Raw genomic sequence first — 22985 nt, 5'->3', positions numbered from 1 at the left:
CAATATTTTTATTGCGATTTTAAAGTAAAAGCGATAGCAGCACCCATACTGCGGAAAATGGTTGTCATGGCAATTAGGATCTATCCTAAACCCTCTGCAATCGACAACCTGCGGTGTCCATACAAGTGTTTTATTTCTCTTTTGTTTTGTCATTCAGTTGCACGATTAACCGCAGGTTTTGGAAAATATTCAAAGCCATCTAGCTATGTATTTACATACATCCTCCAACGAAGACCGCAAGGATAGTTCACATCCTCTCCGGCTATGTCTCAAATCCGAGTGAGCTGGCTACCTAGGCAGCATCCCAGGCGCGTTCTCAGTCAGCTTACGCCTACAAGGCCCAAAAGCGCGGTCTTTGTAGTCAGCTCACTAGATTTGGAAACAATCCACGCGTGTGTGTGTGCCTCGAGGGAGGATGGAGGTAATATTAGGTAATATCCGCAGGATTGAACCGGGGAAAGTTGTTTCCTGAACTCTTGGCGCAGTTTTGTTGAAGCCCGGCCCTGCTGCGCTTCACACAGGAAAAGAAAGACGGATGCGGGCGAAGGGAAGAATATCGAAACGAAAGGAAAATATCGAGACAAACGGCGTGAAACCATGGAGGTCTTGGACACGACGGCATCGCGCAGCGAGGAGGAGAACGATGGTATGAACAACCAGTAGCCTACTTGTTAAACTACAGTCGGCAAATAGAGCTCTGTGTCGATATAAACACATTTGGGCAACTATTCCGAGATTGCTGCGATTGAGTCAACGTTAGTAAGCAATGACAATCCGAGCTCGGCGTGCAAACATATCTGATCATGTAACGTTAGCTGCCGAATAGACAGCATTAGATCATACAAACAAAATGTGGGAATGCTGATGACAATCTTATTTTCTGTTGATGATCATAACAGAAGTCAACAGGTGTTTAGGACCAGAATCAATATTTTTTTTTAACGTGTCGTGTTTAAATTCGGTATAGGCATTGGACAAATCAAATCAAGTGCTCTTAGTGTCAATCTGCTTTCGGCAAAGTCCATCTTGTTAATGACATAGAGCTCTGTCATGTATATCTGTAAACGATTCTTTACAAATATGACTGTGTAGGAGAAAGGGACAAGGCTCTTTAGAAGAGTTTCTGAAGCGCTTCTGTGTTTTCCTTCAGCAGGAGCTGCGGCAGACCTGCAGACGCAGCTAATCGAGTGTCGAGCTCAGCTGGAGCACTGGCAGGGCCTGGCGAGCATCTGCGAGCTTAGCAAACAGGAGGAGCTCCAGGAACTGCAAAAACAGTGCGACCAGGAGATTCAGTCCTTGCAGGAGGCTCTGAGAGGTGAGGAGGGAGAGAGAGAGAGAGAGAGAGGGTGGGATTGAAGGAGAGTGGTCACCTGAGGTGGAGGTAAATCACAAGTCTGTTTGCGGATTGTGGATTAATCATGGAACCTCTGTGGAGAAAAGCCACACTGCGTCTTTACAGGAGTAGCTCATCCAAAAATAAAAATTATGTCAATATTTGCTCAGTTCCATGTCATTCCAAACCTGTTTTTCTGTGAAACACAAAAGGAGAAGAACACTTCTTTCCATACATACAACATGATAGCAATGAAATGTTGTACCCAAAAGTGCAAAACACCATAAAAAACCCTATTGATTTTGGCATGAAATGGAAAATGTCATCGTCTTTTCTTACCTATTGTGACATATGGCTTCTCTAATTAGAAAAAAATTAGGACGAGACTTGATTTGATCCATCAGGAATTGATTGGACCATTGGATTTTTGTCATTTGTTTATTGTGAGTGACAAGTTGCTGGATGGGAGGGATTATTGTTTCTCCTTCAGATGCACACGTCATCAGAGAAGAAAGGGAAGGGAAGTTAATGTTTTTGATGAAAGGTTATGAGGGCACATGAATTTAAAAAGAATGATGATGTGCATGAATAGATCATGTATGTTCCGTTTAAAAAAAATCCATTTGGTGTTATGGTGATGTTAAAAGAGTCTATACAATTTGAGAGCTGTATTCTCAGTGTCCTGTATAGACAGGATTTCTAAAGCCAGTTATTATTATTACCACATCCAATTACCAAGTACAATAATGCAGCAAAATAAAATACCTGCCAATAATATATGAAAACACAAATTCATAACTTGAAACTACATAATAAAATTAATATAATAAAATAAGTAAATAAAAAATTAAAGGGGGTGCTCAGCTTAACTTTGTATAGAGCCATATTATAAGGCTATATTATAAAAAAGGAGAATACTATACCTTGTCAAAGATCTTTAAGGAGCCTGTGAATGCGAAAATCTTGAGCTTTATACAAGTAAACACCTCTTTAATTCACTAATAAAAGGTGGGGGTGAAATGTGTTTCCACTAAAGTAATGAGACGTGCAGCTAATAAAGTTGTAAGGCCCCGAGCCTTTTGCAGTGACATCAGAATGACCTTGTTATCTTTAATCAAATGCTAATCACTTCTCTCTGCTCGCATATTTAAGGTTGCGGTAATGCCAATCACATTCAGATCTTTCTGAATGCAACAACATTCCTCACTTTTCACAATCCAATTAACAACCAAATTCACGTTGCTCAAACTGTAGGCAAAGTCCAGGTGGATGCTGCACACTGGTGGTGGTTGAGGAGATTCCCCCCCCTTCCATGTAAAGCGCTTTGCGTACCCAGAAAAGCGCTATATAAAATGTAACAAATTAGTAGAGCATAACGCTAGCAATGCGATGGTCATGGGTTTGATTCCCAGGGAGTGCATGAACTGTTAAAATGTGTACTTTGTATGCAGTGCAGGTCACTTTGGATAAAACATCTGCCAAATATGTAAATATAAATGCAATTGATAAAATAAAACCAACATCTTTTTTTCTTGTTCGATAAGCCGTTGCATTTAGAAGCATGTTATAGTTCAGAAGATCAGTTGGTTGCAGTTTCATTTCATTTGCCAACTTGCATGTCATGAAATGAAATTTAACCCAAATAATTGGAATTGACAGAGAATGTGTTTCAGTATCATTTTGTGACTGATCCCAGTTTTTTTTCTCCATCTTAGAAACAGCTGCTCAGTATGAGGCTAGAATATCTGTTCTGCTGTCAGAACGATCACATTATAGGAGAGCCACTTCGCCCCAGGACACTAAGGTTTGTGTGTCCTGCCCCCCCCCCCCCCTTCTTTGTTATCCAAGTACTGAGGCCAAGACTGATTTTTTTTGGCACATTATGTGTCTTTCACTTTTTGAAACATCTTTCAGTTTCTGTATTAAAATGCCCGTAAGTCACTTCTGCATTTTACACATTTCATTGTGCATGCAGGGCATCTCTAAAAAGGGCAAGGTGGAGGGTACCTCTCATCCACAGGGTGGTTTCCCTCCCCTGCGAGCTGCTGACCATGAGGGCTCAGGGTCAGACTCTGATCCGCTGGAGCTGTTGGCGGAGACGTCAGATACAGAGACAACAGGCCTTATGATGGACTACTTTCCCCAGCACTGTGACTCGGCCTCTCTGTCTTCTTTCTCTATGGACACACCCTCTTTACCCCGACATACGCCCCCTCAAGATGACACCGCCTCCCTGGTGTCCACAGGAACGCTGGTGCCTGAAGCCATCTACCTGCCACCACCGGGACACAGACTGGTCACACATGCAGACTGGGACAAATTGCAAGCACAAGTCAGTATACGCCTAGTTTTTCTAGCAGGTTTCCCACGACCATTGAAAACTGTAATGTAACTGTATTTTAAGATTGTGGTTGCCAGGCCTGGAAAAGTCATGAAAATTAAAAAACACTAAAAAGTAAAGTTTTTCTAGTTACGCTTGGCTCTAGAATACTTAACAGCTAGAAATTACTATTCATGAGTCAGTGCGTGATGTCACCATCCCTCAACTAACTGAATATCTAACTTGAATCTGATATCATGGCATTTTTAGCTTGTAGAGCTTCAAGAGGAGGTGACAGAGCTTCAAAAGCAGAAAGCTGAGCTGGAGAAAGAACTGGATGTGCAAAGCAAAGAGACACAAAAACAGGTACAGAAACTCTGAGTTCCTGTCTTTCGCCACACAGACCAAATAAAAACAGCCAGAATGACTTGCATTGCTTAATATTTTTGTGTAAACAGTCATACATTGATACATTATTTCATGAGTAGCGAGTTCAAAAGATCACCATTTATTTGAAATAGATTTTTTTTGTAACACAATAAATGTCTTCTGTACTGTCACTTTTAATCAATTTAATGCATCCTTGCTGAATAAAATTATGTATAAAAATCTTAATGACCTCAAACCTTTGAGTGGAAGTATGTAATGAAATGTAATATAATATAATATATTTTTTTCAATGTGGTTTAATTGCTTTGAGCATACACCCTGATATAGCATATCTACAGATAATTACTTTCCAAAGCAAAGTTATATATTGATATCTTGATGTGTTTTTGTCTATTGCAGTTGTCGGTGCTTCAGTCTCAGGTGCAAACCTCTGAGACTCTTCTTCAAGACCTACAGAAATCATTTAGCCAGTCACAAAATGCTGTTCAGAGCAGATTGGTGAGTAGCAGCTGAATGGTGCAATCAAAGGGCAGCAGGAATCCATGATCCAACATCTTGATGAGATCACAAACTAATGAGTCTGTGTGTACTTTTTGTCATGCAGGCGGAGCTGTCTTACTCTCAGAAGAGAGTTTGTAATGAACTCTCCAAGTTGAAAGGTGAAGACACTGATGTGGATGAAAATAGCCTTCCACCCCGCAGTCCAACACTAGAGGTATGTGAATGAGTGTGTGTTTAAAAGCTAATTTGACAACAGGTGGTGAGAGGTGTGTGTGTATTTGTCTTAAGTGATTAAGTCAGTGTGTATCTCTATGCATAAGGCAGCTCACTGTGAGGAGAGGCTTCGTATTGAAATAGTCAACCTACAGGAACAGCTGGAGACACGCACAGAAGAAAGGGTGGGCTGCCTACATGAAAAAGAAACCTACAGTGACATGAAGATCTAAATGGCCATTCCTGCACTCATGGGTTCACATTCACATTTCTTCTAAAGAACTCAGACCATATGGGGAAACACGATTCCTTATCAATCTGGACAAACTGGAATTGCTAATACTTGAGTTTTGGGGAAAGCTAATACACTGACTACTAGCTGACTAGACTTAATGCTACTGCAGTGTAAGTTTTATCTTCCTGGCCTAAAAGCGGTCTGTCAATATCATTAGATAACATTACATTAATGCATTTGGCATATGCTTGTTTTTGCTTTCCCTCACTGTTCGTAAAACATTTGAATAAAATGTTTCCGAATAAATCATTTGAATCATCGTCTGCCATTTGTCCTGTTTGTTGAAGCTTTAGATTGTTTTCTCTTCAATGACGTTCACCTTTTTGTCTTTTCTCCTGATGTTTCTTGTCACATCTGCTCCTCCAGAAATTTTAGAAGGCAAGTCATGCATACTTTAACTTTTTGTCAATAGTGTAGATCCTAGTTGTTGTATGAGGATAGGTTTTGATATTTTAGTGTATTACCATGAAACTGTGTGTCCAGTGTAAGTTTGTGATTGAAATCTCTCTCCCTCAGTTAAGCTTGCCAGCCTGACAGTAGAGACAGACCGCATACAGATCCAAAAGGAAAAGGTATGGCAGCCTTTCATTCTCAGGAGTTATTTCTTGTGCGTTTGTGTGTGTTTTTTATGCATCTCTGCTTGACTCATTTAATCTGACTACCAATGGTTCAGACATTTTTTTACACAATATTACAAAATGGAAAAATTATTTATCCCTTTATAATTGGATGCACTCTCACAAAATTAAACATGCACATAATGAAATCATGTGACAACAGTGTAGTGTTGTTTGAAAAGTTTGTTGTATAATGCTGTTGTATAATGTGTTCAACATTGTTCAGTGTGTACAATGCAGTACGCTAGTATCCATTGTCCCATCTGTGTGTGCAGTTGGAGGCTGAGCTGCAGGAGTGTCGTGTAGAGGTGCAGGGTCTGCGATTGGCACTTTCTCACCTTCAGAAGGAGAACAAATCTCACATCCAGGAGAAGGTATGCCTGCATCTTGGTGTGAATAGGTGAATATCACTGAATTGGATTATATAGTAGTTTACATCTCTCCATGTCTGTCTTTCAGGCAGTGTTGCAGCAGCAGTGTTTAGAGTATCGCAGTCAGGTGATCAGTCTGCGCTCTCAACTAGACACTAGTCAAGCTGTGCAGAAGGATTTTGTGCAGCTGTCGCAGTCACTGCAGGTACTTCACTGATGTAGGATTAGCATTGAGTTCAGCATTGTGGCAAAAACTTCTAGCATAGTTTTTTAAAAATAATTTCTTCTCTCTGCATTCTCAGGTGAAACTGGAGCAGGTTCGCCAGGCAGAATCTTTGAACCAAGTGAAGCACATTCTAGGGGAGGAGATTGAAGACACTGATTTGCCTGCAGATGCCACATGAAACAATATAAGAATAGGTGACATTTTGGCCAACCAAAAGGAAGAGACTCTAGTGGACAAGGAGGTGGTCCTCAAAAAGGGCCAAGCTGAGGTGGGCTGCCTACATGAAAAAGAAACCTACAGTGACATGAAGATCTAAATGGCCATTCCTGCACTCATGGGTTCACATTCACATTTCTTCTAAAGAACTCAGACCATATGGGGAAACACGATTCCTTATCAATCTGGACAAACTGGAATTGCTAATACTTGAGTTTTGGGGAAAGCTAATACACTGACTACTAGCTGACTAGACTTAATGCTACTGCAGTGTAAGTTTTATCTTCCTGGCCTAATCCTTCTTTCCTAATAGATATACTGATGGAGATATATTACTCATTTTCAGCACCTGTCACCAGCAAAATAAAAACCAAAAAACATACTGGGGGCAATTGGAACTCTCAGACTACTACAGACCTACCCGTTATTGCTATAAGAAAAAAATCTATGTGCCAAAGTAACAGTATCATTAATAAATATATAATGAAAAGGACTATCATAATATTTAATAATATTCCACATAATATCGGAATATCTTTCGCCTTTATGTGGTACTAATTCTTTTAGCTGTCTTAAATAATGTCTTAATACATTAAATACATAATTTTTTAAAAATGAGATGCAACCTATTTTAATAAGCGAAGCTGTCGACTAAATGCTAGTTTTACAATATATTATTGTTTTAAAGATTAAATCTTTCAATTCATACCATTTGTATTCATAAGTAGTGTTACAATTGCCCCCAGTTTCACAGCCATGATGAAAGCTTTTATGATATCCACCAGCAACAGTGTTAGCATACTCCTTTTATGTTAACTTAAAGCCAGAAACCAAGAGATCAAATAAATATTACTTTAAATTAAATGCATTAGAAAATATTACCCCCTAAAATATTTTTGTACCTCAAATGGTTTTTGTTGAAACTTTATTTCAAAGTGAAATATTCATACTTACTGTTCTCAGACAGATAGAGAACTTGTGCTGAAAAGACAGTTGCCCCCTGCTATAATACTACCTACCCTACTATAATTATTTTTGCATTCAATTTAAGGCCAAAGTCCCTTTACTGGAAAGAGCCATCATTTCATTATGAAGCATCTGGTGCCTGAGCCAATGAACAGTGGAAGATCAATGGTATGTTAAAGAGTTGATAAAACACTAAATCTGTTTGAATGGGACTAATAAATGTTCATTCATATATATGTAGCACAATGTTAGTAACAAATCTGAGTGCATTACATATGTATGAAAAATAAAAGTTAAACTAAAAGACAGTAACAGATCACGCATGTTTTTTTATACACATCTTTATTTTAAGAATAGCGTTTTCATTAGAATATACCGTTCATAACAATATATATATATTAAATTAAGTCTTAATACATATACATAACACATTTTACTTAAATATTTTTTTCCTTTGTTCTATAAAGTTTTAGATTTTATGGATGATAAATCCATGATGGATTCACTGGTTCACAGTGGTTTACGTTTTCACTCCTGGCGAACTTCATTTTTCTGCTTTGGAGTGCTGTTTTGCTAATTTCTTCTTCGCTTTTTCAGTCCCACTTTTTGGACACTAGATTCTCATCTTTCTCTGTTCAAGAAAATAAGTTATGTGAGACAGGATGATTTAAAGATAGTCCACAACACTATTGTGAATTTCAAATAATCTAGGCACACATTGCTTTGAAGCACATAATCATAAAAGATATAGTCTTAACAGTCATAATTAAATTTTTAAATATGGAAATATTCTTTAAACTAACTGTTTTAATTGAACATAATCTACTGTCTGCATTAACTGGACAAACCCACATATATAAGGAAGAGTTTAGCATTAATCGTGCATTTTCCCTGCTGATAATGATATTAAGATTCTACAGTGGCATCTATTGCTATATGGAGCATTACTTTACAGTCATTCACTGATTCAGAAGTCGAGGTCTGAGGAGCTCCATTACTGATACTAGAACATATACATCTCAATCAACAAGCCAAAGAATGTAGCACAATTTGTCCATACACAAACAGACACAGGGATGCAGGCAGGCACGGACAGAGAGGATTATGGGATACCTTGCTTTGTTACAGGAATATGGAAGGGGACAGGATTAGGCTGGAATGAAATAAAAAGGGGTTGAGCAGGGGATTGAGTGAGGAGGAAAAGGGTAAAGAGGAGAAATATTTACACCACCAGAAGAAATGTAGTGCAGAGAGGAGGGTTCAGAAAAGAGGGCAAGAGATAAGTAAAGGAGAATACAATTTTAAAAGGGAAATGAATTAGTCATAATAGGAATTTATATTTGCTTGTTATACAGTTAGTCAGGACTTTATTACATGCAGTAAGTGGTTGAATTGGTTTTAATCAGTATTTAGTTATGTATTTGTATGTTACTTTAAATATGCTTAGTATGTTTATTTTAAATATCAATATCCACTTCTTTTATTAACATACACATTTATTAATCATTTGTAAATCTTAAAAAAAAACATTAACATATTTTAATTAAATTTGTGATGTGTTTGTGTGTTTTAAAAGGTTACTTACGCTCCAAGTAGTTACGGGCAACAAACTTAAGCAGCTCGTCAATAAGTATGACAGGGAAGGAAAGCTTCAGAACAACGATCCACTGGTCCAAGCTGAGATGGGTTAGTTTGAAGATCATCTGTTAGAGGAAAAGGCAGAGATTAGCAAATGATAGATTATAACAGTTGGATTAAAACAGAATGATGGGATAATTTATTTAAATGAATTGAAGTGAATTAATTAAAGAATTAAAATATTGCCATATAATGGATTTGCAGTTGAATCAGTGTTTGGGACATGACTTGAACTGCATTCCAGTTTTTTTTTATGCCCTTCCGTCGATAACTTCCCTTCGTGTCATTGACATGGATGTACATCATTGATTACGTTGCATAAGTGCCCACCTACTGGCGGAACCATTGCAATGGGTTGAAGTGGAACAACAAAGCCCTTAATCAGTCGAAATCTGCTTTGGAGCTGATTTATTACTTACATTTTTCCCTTAAGAATTTGGTTGATGCAGCATTATATATATAATATACAGTAGGTATGCTTGGGCTATTTTAAATATTAAAAAAATAATAATTTATATATCATAGAGTTGTTTGGGGTGGGGATAAATTAAACACAATCTGTGGTGATGTCACAATCGTGTTGCATTGTGGTCTATGGAGCAACCTGAAGTGTAATTATGAAGTAGACTTGCTCCCTCTGACAAAATCAAGGGGTCGAAGGCCTGTCCATATAAACGTTCCTCATCCACTTCACCAAGTGGAACACACTTCAAAATGGCAGTGGGGATTCCCCCGAGGAAAGTACTTAGGGAAGTTTGCGAGTATATGTCTAAAAGCGAACGCAGCCTTGGACATAAGAAGTGTCTCTTGGCTGGGCCTGGTCATGGTCTCCTAAGGCTCCTGGGCACACGTCTTTCATCACCCCCTCGTGGCAGCCCCTTTAGCCTGCATAGCAATATTGCTAAACACATGAACTGAACCGAATTCAGCATGCTGGATGGACGCCGCACTTACGGGCAGAGGATCCACATAGATGATCATGAAGTGAAGAGACATGGAGAGACTCATGGCTCCCACCAACCACACATTGCTCCACGGAGGCATACGCAGCAGAGACTGATTCTCAGATAAGCTGCAAAACCATCCGCCAATGTATGTTAAAATCAGCATAAAAACATTTATGATCAGCTGCTTTATGATGGTTGGATTTGGTAAGTACTGACCTGTTCAGAGCGTTGCACATCTCAATGGTGACCAGGACAGACAGAGCCATTGTCATGGGAGGAGCAGCCTCGAACACCTCACATTCAATGCCAGCAAAGTCCTCGTTCTCAGCAGTGCACTGCATGAAGTGGGACTGGGGACAGAGAATAGGTTTAGCATTATTACTTTATTGTGAAATGTACCACATTGTTACTGTCATTTATAGTTATCAGTTGTTTCATTCTCAACTTTCAGGGACATTAGCCATCAATTATTGCATCCCTGTAGCATTAGATTCTCACCAGCTGGTAGAAAGAGACCATGGGGCCATCTTCGCAGTAAAGGAACCACCAGCCAGCAGCAGCGACAGTTGCAGCACCAACATAACCTGAGAGAGATATTAAACAGAATCTGTAATGCAGTCTTGAGGTAATCAGGGGAATGTACAATATCACTGAATACATGGTGAACCTAGAATAGATCAGGGATGAAGCAGAAATATGGAAAGCAGCACACCTCCAATGGCCAGGTATCTGAAGAAGAGCCAGCCAGAGATGAGGGGCTCTTTGGGGGAGCGGGGAGCCTTGCCCATGATGTCCAAATCAGGGGGGTTGAATCCCAGAGCGGTGGCAGGAAGACCGTCAGTCACCAGGTTCACCCACAGAAGCTGAACTGGGATCAGAGCCTCAGGAAGACCAAGAGCAGCAGTCAGGAAGATACTGAAGAAGATGGAGAAAATAAATCTGGTTTAGAGTCAGCCTATTCCCGATTCCAGAGGGTAAATGTATAAGAGAGAGACTGTCACTCACCACACAACTTCTCCGACGTTGGAGGAGATGAGGTAGCGAATGAACTGCTTCATGTTGTTGTAAATGGCTCTGCCCTCCTCAACGGCAGCCACGATGCTGGAGAAGTTGTCATCGGCCAGGACCATCTCAGAGGCTGACTTGGCAACAGCAGTGCCAGAGCCCATGGCAATGCCAATCTCTGCCTTCTTCAGGGCAGGAGCATCATTCACACCATCACCAGTCTGGAGAGTGTGTAGAGGAGGTAGGGAGTAGCAAAAAACGCAAGCATGTTAAATGTATTTCTTAAATATATTTGGGCTTTTGTCAAATTTTCTGTAATTTGCTCCATTCAGTTCCTTTACCATTGCAGTGATCTCATCAAAACCCTGAAGGAACTCAACGATCTTGCTCTTGTGGGAGGGCTCAACACGAGCGTAACAGCAGGCCTTACGCACAGCCTCTCTCTGCTGGGCCAGTGGCAGGTCATCAAACTCACGGCCAGTGAAAGCACGGCCTGTCACATCCTCATCATCACTGAAGATGCCAATACGGCGGCAGATAGCCACAGCGGTACCTTTGTTATCACCTGGGAAGAAGAAATTATATTTTCAGCATTATTGCATTGGATTACCTATTATGTATTTTTGTCAGATGTTCTGTCAGCACTTATTTGAGGATCGAACATGATTCACCTGTGATCATGATCACACGGATACCAGCAGCCCTGCACAGCTCAATGGATCCAACAACCTCTTTACGAGGAGGATCCAGCATACCAACGCAACCCACGAAGGTGAGATCAGTCTGTGAGGAAAGCAAAAAAGGAGGGGTTAGCTTTATCAAAATTCAGTTATCATACTAGTTGGAATTCAAATGATGTGTTTGTCTTTCACACAAATCACACACCTCATATTCAGCAAACTTGGTGGAGTCCTCCAGGTTCATCTCCTCCTTTCTCAGAGGGTTGTCACAGGTTGCCAGTGCCAGGCAGCGCAGGGTATCACGGCCAGTTCCCCATTCCTTGATCACAGCCATGATCTTATCCTTAACTGGACCAGTCAGGGGCACACGGGTGGTTCCAACACGCACATAGGCACATCTGTCAATCACACCCTCAGGAGCACCCTACAACAATAACAATTTTGTGATTTAGATTCTCTTTAAGGTATTTAATTTTACTAGGTCTTTTTAAGGATTGGTCTTACCTTGACAAACATCTTGTTTCCAACAGGGGCCTTGGAGGCCTTTGCAGGGGAGCAATAGACGGACATGGACTTCCTGTCACGGGAGAACTCGAGAGTAAATTCCTTCTTCATAAGCTGCTTGACCACCTAGAAAAACCAAGGAATTAAATAAAAATTCTATCTTGGAATATGAACTTGACAGTTGAACTATTACAAAATATCTGACCATAAGTGTGTAGAAGCACCACTATCATAGATATCCTATTGATATTTCAGTCATAAATTAGGGCTAATACAGCTGAGGGACACAGTACAGCGGACCAACATGAACTTAAAGAGCTCCGAAGAGGCTGAGATACTTACAGTGCAGCATGTGTTGGCTCTCTCCACCTTGGACAGACCACGGACATCAGTGTTGAACACGTTCATCTTTTCAACCAGGCAGCACAGGGCGGTCTCTGTAGCTTCACCCACTTTCTCATAGATTCCTTTTGACTGTAAAACAAGAGAGTGAGAGTTAAGCTCAGTTGTTGCTCCACAAATGGAAGATATTTGATGAAAACAGAATAAATGTTTGCTTACCTCATTGTAGTCCAGAGAGGAGTCATTGCACAAGGCGCAGATGGTTGCCAGCTCAACAAGGCCATCATACTGACCACACTTGACAGGAAGTCCACCCTTAGTACTGTAAGGTAAAGTAAGGAGAACGGTGAGTCTCTCTGTGTGCGTGTGTTTGCATCACTTAATGAATATAAAATTTCTTACACTTCTCCCTCTGGTGTGTACTTGGATCCAGAAATGTCATACTGGTCAAGAGTCACAGTCTCCCCGTCCACCTTCTCAATGACGAACATCTAAATACCAAGAGAACAAAGCTTAAAACAGTAAGCAAAACAGAATGGTTTCGTGGTTGTAGTGAGAGGACTGGTGTATTGGTGCTTGCTTAATTTCTTTTGGAGCAAGACAATGTCTCTCACAAACCTTTGTAACACACATCTGATTGGTGGTGAGGGTGCCGGTCTTGTCTGAGCAAATGACGGATGTGCAGCCCAGAGTCTCTACAGAGGGAAGAGAACGGACGATGGCGTTCTTCTTAGCCATACGGCGGGTTCCCAAAGCCAAGCAGGTAGTGATGACAGCAGGCAGACCTATTTGGAAAATAACAGATGTGTCAAATACACACTGGTGGATTTACTCAATTTATAAAGTCATGAGTCATGAATCTTGTATGAATTTTTCCTTTTGATTTCACACTGCTGTACCCTGATTTGTATCATGACTCCTGTAAACTCACCTTCAGGGATAGCAGCTACAGCAAGAGCCACAGCGATCTTGAAGTAGTAGACAGCACCACGGATCCAGGAGCCACCGTGGACGGGGTCGTTAAAGTGGCCAATGTTGATGAGCCAGACAGCCACACAGATGAGGGAAATGACTTTGGAGAGCTGCTCACTGAACTCATCCAGCTTCTGCTGCAAGGGGGTCTTCTCTTGCTCAGTGGCAGCCATCTGGTCACGGATTTTACCGATCTCAGTGGAGACGGCGGTGGCAACCACAACTCCGATAGCCTTGCCAGAAGCGATGTTAGTGCCCTAGGAAAGCGAGAGAATGTTTTAGTGCTAGTGCTAGTGCTAGAAAAAGAAGAGAGGGACACCAAAAAGCTGACGAAAGGGAAACTCACAGAGAAAAGCATGTTCTTCTTGTCCTGGTTGACAGCCCTGGGGTCAGGAACAGACTCTGTGTGTTTAATCACACTGACGGACTCACCTGAGAATAAAGTGAGAAAAGAGCTGAGAGAAGGATAAAGTTACATGCAATGTTTTTGTGAGTATTGGGAGACAACTGATCAGATTTTGTAAATCGGAGACGAACCAGTGAGGATAGACTGGTCCACACGCAGAGTTGTGGAGCGGATGGCGGTGATTCTAATATCAGCAGGGACTTTGTCACCAACTACACAGGAAAAAGTTGAGAATTAAGAAGACATATATGAAGAACAATTCATATTTAAAAAAAATATTTATATATTTATACATCGAGTAATGGTTTGACAATTATTTAAAATTCTTCTAGTCCAGGGCTGTCCAATCCTGCTCCTGGAGGTCCACCTTACTGAGTTTAGCCACAGACTGTAGAAATACAAAGACGGTTCATTCCATAGATATGTATGGTTCACTCCTATACTTATGAATGGGTGAAACTGCAACGTGCCATATGGCGGAATAGTCCCGTCTTCTAAGTGAAAGAGCCAATCGCTGATTGGTAAAGTCATTGCGTCACTGAAGCAACCATTAGAAGCTCCGGTTCCCATAGAAACCTGAGGCTAGACCAGCTAAAGCGCATGCGCAGTCATTACCGCATTATGACTGCGCATGCGCACTGGCTGGTCTAACCTAAAAAATTTGAGCATAAGAAATGACATTGATGGGGCAGTTCATTTCAGATTTTGTTGCTGATTTGAAATATGTAATTTAATTGCGAGTTCAGGGAGCAGTTTTTGTGATTTCAGGATCACATTCTTTTAGAAAAAACTTGGTCTTGTATGAGCTGCCCGGAGGCATTGCAAATATGGCCGCCGAATGAACAGACTTTCCTTGAAAGGGACTTTGGTTTAGCTTCAACCCTACTTAAACCAAAATACAAAAAAACATGTTTCCACATCTCTTTGAATGAGGAAACCTAAAATTCTCCAAAACTGTTCACCAAGCTTGCAATTAAATTTCATATTCAAAATCACCAGTGAAATCTGACAACAACTGTCTCATAAATGTTGTTTCTTATGCTCATTTTCCAGGCTATGCTTATGTTTATTTTTCAGGCTAGCACAGCCAATGTGCATGCGCAGTCCTAGCACAACCTAGCAGCATCCGGAGCTTCTAACGGCAGCTGCAGAGACATGATGACTTTACTGATTAGCGATTGGCTCTTTTATTGAGCAGACGGGACTATTCCGCTATATTGCGCATTACACTTTCTCCCATAGGGAAGTCATAGGAGTGCAACGTCTTGGTATATCTGAAGTCTTTGCTTAAACACACCTGAACCAGCTAACCAAGGTCTTCAGGACTATAAAAACATCCAGCAGATATGTTGGAGCTACTTTGCATGTAAATGGCCCATCAGATTTGGCCTCCTTATCTAGTCTAAAGATAATTCCGCTGTCAATAATGTTTGCTGATCTTTTGGTGAAAGATTAGAGATTCAAAAGGGGGACCTGATCAAGGGGAAAATACATAAAAGAGAAGAATGACAAGGACAAGCCGACCTTCAACATGGTGTAAACAAGTGGCCTAGAGAAAATGAGTGATGAGGAAGGAACAGGTGGAAGAGGGAAAGAGAAGAGGCAAGGGATCGAAAGAGGGCAAGTCGAGGAACAGGTGCTGGGATGTATTTATATACAGGCCTTTTCTTTGCTCATGCTCTCGCGGGTTCTTTCAGCCTTTTCTGATCCCATTACTCTATATTCTTCCTCCCACTGTCACACACACCGTAATTGCCTTAAAAGGACGCTCACACTTTCTCAAGGGCATAAGTCGCATATAATCCTGTCGCCTCCACACACATGTCTCATTACTTGACATCATTGTGGTTACACAGTGTAACAGTTGGCTTGAAGGTGTTGCTTACTCATTTTCAGATCATTGCACTGTTCCTGTGTGTTAGAGTGTTACGAGATTGTTCTGTGTTGATGCTGTTAGACACTCGTGTCCACTTGTATACCTGAAACTTCCACAATGTCTCCAGGAACAATCTCTCTGGCTTTGATCCTCTGTACGCTCTTTCTGTCAGCACGGTAGACTTTACCCATCTCTGGCTCATACTCCTTCAGAGCCTCGATGGCGCTCTCCGCATTGCGCTCCTGTGAAAACAAAGTTCTTGATCAGTTCCTGCTCCCCTTAGGAGTTTACACCTTGACGTCTCTCTCCTTCCAAGGGTGTGCATACTTTCCAAATGACTGTTGTGCTAGCTGTATGGACCCTTGATGAAACCTGATCAGCTTCTAGTATTTTTGCCACCGGACCTTTGTGAATACTGCTGTGCCTAACCTTTGACCTCTGATGTCATTTACACCACTCTAAGTTCTAATGCTTGCATTCACTGTATATTATATATAGTGGCCCCCAAAATAGTTTTGGACTTCAGTTACTCTTGAAATGCATTTTTTTTATTGTATTAGATAACTGCAAGATAACTACAAGTGGTATCTTCAAACACATGATGCTAGAGCTTTTCTTAGTGATACCTTCAGTTTAGCCATTTACAATTATTTTTTAACCAACTGGACAATGTTATTTTACCAGTAGTGGATTTATGAGGTCTGCTTCTCTTAATTCACATGTAGTGTAATTGTAAGTGTAGTTAATCCTCACATTACCAGAACATTTCCAAATACGTTTTGCCTTCGATTTGAACAATATATCTCCTGTCTTAAGATTTAAAACCTTATAAACATGTTTTTGTCCAATGTTTTGAAAAGTGTTTTTTAAATTTCTTTTTACTTTAAATTTTATATTTCTCTTTTTATGTTAACAATAAGTTCATCTTAGTTGAAAATGTTGTCATTTTATTTTATTTATTTATTTTATATTATATTTTATTTATTTATTTTTTTGGAGGTTGCCTCTATTATCCAGATACCTGCCAGTGTATTTTGGGAAGTAAAATGGATGTGCATATTTACCTGCCATACTCCAACGACAGCATTAGCAATAAGGATGAGAAGGATGACAAATGGCTCGACAAAGGCAGTGACCGTTTCCTCGCCTTCCTCAAACCAGGCCAGTACCTGATGAACAGAGAGAGTGTGAGAGAGACATCCAAGATCCATATGGGAGGTAAAAGAAAATGTAATATTTACAATCCATTTCATTAGAGTCTGATTAAAGAGACAGTGGATGTATGTGAAATTGTGTGTGTGTGTGTGTGTGTGTGTGTGTGTGTGCACATTTGGGTGGTTTATGGGGACACAAATCTGTATAATGACATGGATATGACGAGGTAGGTATTACAATGTGAAGGTGGTTTATGATGACACTGCATATGTCCACATAATTCAAAAGGCTTAAAAAACATACCACATGGTGTTTTCTTTGAAAATCTAAAAATACACAAAGTGTTCTGTAATGGGTAGGTGTGTTTTCTGTGTGCGCATACGCTCTGAAAGTTTTGCTCAAGTAAGTGTAACCCCCCCCCCACACACACACACACACTTTATCTGTAAATTAAGTTATGGTTGAGGTGTAATTCTTACGTGTGCACAGTACACGCATCCCTCAATTTATGTCACGTTAGCACCTGCTGTCTGTCTTTCTCTCCCTCATCTTTACAGTCTCTCCACCAATCTGGCTTTCATTCCTTCCATCTTTGACCTTTGTGGGTGGATTCAGTTTCTTGGACTGGCTTAAGACCACCTTAAAATAACAGTCCTTTCCTCTCTGTCTTATTCACTCACTCTCTCTCTTTTTTCTTTTTCTCTCTATTCTTTCTCGGTCCTTGCTTCTCCTCAAAGCTTCTATCCTGGCCTTCTAAGGCCATAATGACAGCTGTGATAAGGCTCGACGAAGACCTGAACAAAACAGCAGAACTAATTGTGTCTGCTTCATTTATTTCAAAACAGATTTGGAAGAAAGAAAGAACTGCCTTTTTATGTGCCGTCACTCGTTCATTATCAGAGCGGCGGGTACTCAGATTTCAAGAGTGAGGGCATGTATGTGTCTGGGACTAAGAAAAGATACCTAGCATCTCATGCTAGCAGTGTTGTTTCACGCAAATATAAGAATCTCATACTACCCGGCACAGATAAACAGCTGGATTATTGTCTACCCATTATATACTCGAGGCCGTAGGGTTACCGTTTAGCTTGATTGACAAGAACGGATGGGAATGTGGGAAATGTGTCCCTGTCCTTCACATTCACATTATTAATCATTGTCTGTACCTCTAAATGAAACCCCGTCCATTCATTAAAATGTTACCTTTTACCTACATTACCTGTGCAAAGAGAGTTTTCTAAAAGCTGTGCACTACATGATGTTTACTTACAAAAGAGATGCAAGCAGCCAACAGCAGGATCCTGACCAAGAGATCTTCAAACTGCTCAACCACCAGCTCCCAGATGCTCTTACCTGAGAGAGAAGGTAATGTTTCATTTTATATATATATATATATATATATATATATAGTTCAATAAGTAAGTCAATATGACCATTTGGTTAGCACAACAAGCACGATCTTTGTTTGACTGAAAAGAGAAGTGCATAAATCAAATGGAAACTGACTGAAAAAAAAAACTGAATAACAGAACTGATGTCAATTCTACGTCTAGGTCTTGTCATATAATTCTATAATAACAGTAAATGGAGAACTCACCTTCTTCAGCGGGCAGCTCTGTGATTGGTCAGTTTGGTCCAGTAGACAAGAAGAATGGCAGATGTGAGTAGAAACAAAACCGTTAGAATTAGCCATCAATATCTTTCCCATCAACAATCACCATAACATAGCATATTAAATGATGGTATAATACTTCATTCTGAAATGAGCTGAATTCACGCGTATCAAAGTGTTCAGTTAGTAGTCTAGCCATTTGTCCTTTCGTTCGACCTTCTACTCACTTTAGTGCTTTTCTTCTTTCTTTGCTTTATCTTCTAGTCTTGCTTTAACAACTTAATGTTATTATGCTGCATGGATAAGTGCATCTGTTCAGGGTAATTTTGCCTTTGGCTGAGAGCTTTAAATTCTCTATGCAGTATGTAAAGTACTCCTGGAAATGTATGCCGTCTTCTCTAAAAATGTTTAAATGCATCTGAATTGAATTTAAAAAAGGTCTTGAGATACAGTATAACTAATTGATCTTTTTCGCTGATGTCTGTTCTCAACTGATCACAACTAAACATGTACTAAGTTGGGAATTCTTGCTACCTCCCCTTCAAAAGGTCCTGTTCTGTTAATTCATCCCAACATTGTTTCATTGCAATCAAACATCCATTCAGATTTTACAGATGCCTCCATCATTCGTCCACGCGTTCCTCACCATTGAATCCATACTTGTCTTGGTTTTTCTTGACCTGATCCGGAGCGAGGCCTGTGGTCTCGCTCACGCTGAAGTAGGCCAGGCATTCTGCTGTTTCTTTGGTGTGTGCGTTCTCCATCCTGTCTGCTCAAAGGGGAGACTTCAAAAATACAACACAAGAGATGTAGATGAGTTGGATTCCTACCCAGAGAAATGCAGAAAATCCAGTTTTAAGGCTTTTTACAGGAAACTAAAGTTATTTAAAAAACAAATTGAGTGCAAAAGAGATTACGCACCAACACTTTTTAAAAGTGTAGGATAGGGACAAAACAGATGGCCCCTTGATTCTCTCTCCCCTCTCTCTTTCTCTCTCCTTCTCCTCCCTCTGGAGCGCAGGGCTGACAGAAAGTGCAAACTTCCACCCATCTCTGTAGAGTTTTATAAAGACACCAGACAAACCATCTCCCAGGTCACACCCCTATTGGCTGAGATCAGACAAATATGGTGAGGAAGGGGCATGGCCTTGAGAAGAGAGATGAAGGGGTGTGATTGGAGCAATTGGGCGACAACTGCAGTGGGGGTGAGCAGCCTTGAAAGCGGGGTTGAAATTTGGATCTGTTTTTGGAACGTGCACCGACAGGAGGATGGAGACAGTGAATGGGGAATTGTGGTGCTGGTATGGTGGAGGGTGGAGGAGGGAGGAGGGGGAGGGGGTCGAATGAGCGATTGCTCAAATGGTTTTGGGATGTTGATATGCAGTAAGGGACGACCAAGGACTTGGCTTTTTGTGGGGATTAAAAACATACAAGGCCTTGTTATAATTATGTGGTACAGGATTAAAATGTATATCCATTCTGTAAGAGCTGTAATGTGAAGGTATGTTTGAAAATACATGAAGATCGTCAGATCGGGATTAGCACCCGAGATGAACAGCTATGGAAAAAAATGTGAGGCTAAAACAATTCTTCAGACATGGAAAATGTGCTGTAAAACAGGCTGAGGAGGGATTAATTAGCAAGAGTGCGTAAAGAGGGAAAGAAAGAGGTGAAGAACGAAGGAGGACTGTTAAGGTAGAAATGAAGGCATTATTAGATTCTGAATGTATCAGAGTTTGTAGATCTTTTGTCTTGTTGAGAAGAATAGACAGTGATAGATGACTGGTGAAATAATTTTTGCCAAACCAGATTAAGGACAGGAAGAAACCATTGTATTATTTTAGCCCATTTGATGGCCATTCGTTAATTTTTATGATTTTTTTATTTTATTTTAGCAAACTTAATTTTTAATGCAACTTAATGCTTTCAGTTAATAACTGTAAAGCTGGTAATTAGGGTGAATATAATAAAACAATGGATGAAGTAGGGAAAACAAGTTTTGCATTTAATATTTATTCTTTTTTACTCCGTATTGTGTAGTGAAGATATTTGTTTAAAATTAAGACAATGATCATATTTGAACTAAGACATCGAAAGTGGCAAATGATCAGTTGGTCAGTTCGATCAAGTCTCAGGCTCGTTTGCTTTAGAGGGGGTCACTTGAAACTAAATCCATACCATTGGACTTACATGACAATCAATTGGAATAATTCTTAGTGTGTCATTTTATTGGCTACGTTTATTTAATAATGCATAAAGTTGTATCATTTTGGCCTTGGTCTTGCAGTCCTACATGCATTACACATACAGGCACACCAGAGCATTATAAGACCATATCAGACGGGTGAGTAAATAAAGCCTTTCCTTTCATTCACACCTCATGGTCATGCCTACATGAAGTGCCTACAGTTCGTGCTTCCCTTCATCTGCTACTCTGCCCTTTGACCTTTGGATCATAAAGGCTTGTAGTTTTCAGGAGTAGTAACATTTAATTCCCCCATCAGATCTGACAATGTTTTCATCCATCAACACTTGTACAAGAGGGAACACTTTTTTTTCTTTTCTTTTTTTTTTGCATGCCACAATCCATATTATTATTAACTAAAATTAAAAAAAAAGTGTGTTAACTGAAATAAAATATAAATATTAGATACAAAACAGAATAAGAACTGAATTATAACTTAGAATAAATGATAAATTAGAATTGTTGACTTGGCAACTAACTGAAATAAAATAGATTTGAGTACTATAATTATTAAAAAACTGAAATATGAAGTAAGGCTAAATAAAAATAAATATTTTTTAAAAAGCTAATAAAATTACAAAAGCAGAAAAAATACTAAAAGCTCAACTTAAAATTAAAACTGAAAGTCTAAAAATAAAAGCCAATTCTTAATTCATTAATAGTATATAAATAATACTAAAATAACACTGCTCACACAAAAAAAAATGACTTCCTGTGTATATAGTTCAATATCAGTTTTGCTCTATTTAACAGTACTTTCATGCTGGTCTACATACAATGTTCAGTATATTCTCTGAAAGCCATTCTCTGCATCTCCTCACTGAAATATATGTGTGAAGACTTGTTCTCCTACCCTGACTATTGTTATTTAGGTGTTACCGTGGAACTAGACCCTGTTCTCTGTGTCGGTGGGGGGCTGGTGGTCCTTTAGCTTCTTATGTAACTGTAGATTGAGCAGCAGTTGTGTATTAATAGATCTGAGTGACGTGGATCAGCGGCAGCTCAACTCGATTGTTGGATTTTTGTGTTTATTTCAGGGATGGAGGAAGGGAGGTGACCCTCACAGCTCTTGCGTGGCTGAAGAAACGGAGAGCGTGAGGGGTACAGCAGATATTTAGACATTCAGGCTCTTAGTAAGTGTTAAGGTTACAGTTCACACACAGGCCTCAGACGTTCTGTGTCTTGTTTCATTTGACTTTCTCTCCTGTTCTTTGTTTCTTTACACTGTACTTGAAATCGTTTTCGCTACTGACTCTCTGTGACTTTTCAACTCTGACCCCTTGCCCCCACTCTGACCTGGGTCCCATCAGACGTGCTTGTGTGTCATGATTCTGACATCCCTGTCGTTGTACAGAATGTGTCCCGACGCTGCTGACATGTCTGTGCTCATGTTGCAGCACAGGTCGCATTGCTGCAAAAATGCGCTAGATGATTTCCTACCATTCACACTGAATTTCTTATATCCAAAATTACAAAATAATTTATTTTTGACATTATATGAAAAATACAACCTGATTTATGACAGATATGAGTAATATGTTATTTTAAAGCACAAACTATTGATAATATGGTAAAAAGAAAGAAATTAATGCTTAAAAAATAAACTAGTACTTTTGTTTAGCAAGGATGTATAAAGTTGATTAAAGTGACAGTAAATACATTAAAAAGATTTGTAAATTTAAATAAATGCTGTTCTTTTGAACTAGCTTTTCATCCAAGTGTCCTGAAAAAAAGTATCACCGTTTCCACAATACATTAAGCAGCGCAACTGTTTTCAACATTAATTATAAGAATTGTTTCTTGAGCACCAAATCAGCATATTACAATGAAGACTGGACTGAAGACTAGAAATGGCTGTTCCGCTTTGCCATGACAGGGATAAAATTCATTTTAAAATATGTTAAAGGCGTCCTATTATACTTTTTCAACTTTAGTTAGTCTGTAATGTTGCTGTTTGAGCATAAAAAAGATCTGCAACGTTACAAAGCTCAAAGTCCACTTCAAAAGGAGATATTTTATTGAACAGAAATCACTTTTCAAAAACTACAACGAACGACTCGTTTGGACTACAACGCATATTTTCCGGGATTTGTGATATCACAAAGATCGACGAATGGGACGAGACCTGGTTGAGCTGCACTAGAGAAGGCAACAA

At 39.8% G+C, this 22985-nt stretch overlaps 2 protein-coding genes across 4 annotated transcripts; one reads left to right on the top strand and one right to left on the bottom strand.

Annotated features, from left to right (window-relative positions):
• Positions 1-225: 225 nt before the first annotated feature.
• On the top strand, positions 226-6549 carry LOC107567756 (rab GTPase-binding effector protein 2-like). Its single transcript, XM_016253499.1, has 13 exons — positions 226-646; positions 1151-1315; positions 3049-3137; positions 3309-3665; positions 3924-4019; positions 4443-4541; positions 4648-4758; positions 4865-4946; positions 5419-5430; positions 5569-5624; positions 5945-6043; positions 6129-6245; positions 6343-6549. The coding sequence occupies exons 1-13, from the start codon at positions 598-600 to the stop codon at positions 6442-6444; spliced, it is 1434 nt and encodes a 477-aa protein (XP_016108985.1). The 5' UTR covers positions 226-597; the 3' UTR covers positions 6445-6549.
• Positions 6550-6787: 238 nt separating this feature from the next.
• Positions 6788-19618, bottom strand: LOC107567734 (sarcoplasmic/endoplasmic reticulum calcium ATPase 1-like). 3 transcript variants are annotated; one of them, XM_016253490.1, is made up of 25 exons: positions 19507-19618; positions 19232-19370; positions 18571-18588; positions 18244-18326; positions 16883-16987; positions 15922-16060; positions 14074-14154; positions 13883-13968; positions 13496-13793; positions 13183-13349; positions 12967-13055; positions 12784-12886; positions 12565-12696; positions 12223-12348; positions 11924-12142; positions 11710-11821; positions 11380-11603; positions 11039-11259; positions 10746-10948; positions 10532-10617; positions 10250-10383; positions 10041-10158; positions 9034-9151; positions 8562-8601; positions 6788-8079 (listed from the first exon to the last, which is right to left on the bottom strand). In XM_016253490.1, exons 2-24 carry the CDS (start codon positions 19347-19349, stop codon positions 8597-8599), a joined length of 2985 nt encoding a protein of 994 aa, XP_016108976.1. In that variant the 5' UTR covers positions 19350-19370; positions 19507-19618; the 3' UTR covers positions 6788-8079; positions 8562-8596. The 3 variants fall into 3 exon arrangements, with proteins under 3 accessions (XP_016108976.1, XP_016108968.1, XP_016108961.1); XM_016253482.1 differs by lacking the exon at positions 8562-8601 and having other exon boundaries at positions 19232-19411; XM_016253475.1 differs by lacking the exon at positions 8562-8601.
• Positions 19619-22985: the final 3367 nt, after the last annotated feature.

Source organism: Sinocyclocheilus grahami, unplaced genomic scaffold, assembly GCF_001515645.1.
Source record: "Sinocyclocheilus grahami isolate Dianchi unplaced genomic scaffold, SAMN03320097.WGS_v1.1 scaffold27.1, whole genome shotgun sequence".
NCBI classification, from domain to species: domain Eukaryota; kingdom Metazoa; phylum Chordata; class Actinopteri; order Cypriniformes; family Cyprinidae; genus Sinocyclocheilus; species Sinocyclocheilus grahami.
Note: the sequence above shows the minus strand (reverse complement) of the source record. Positions and strands in the feature narration are given on the sequence as shown.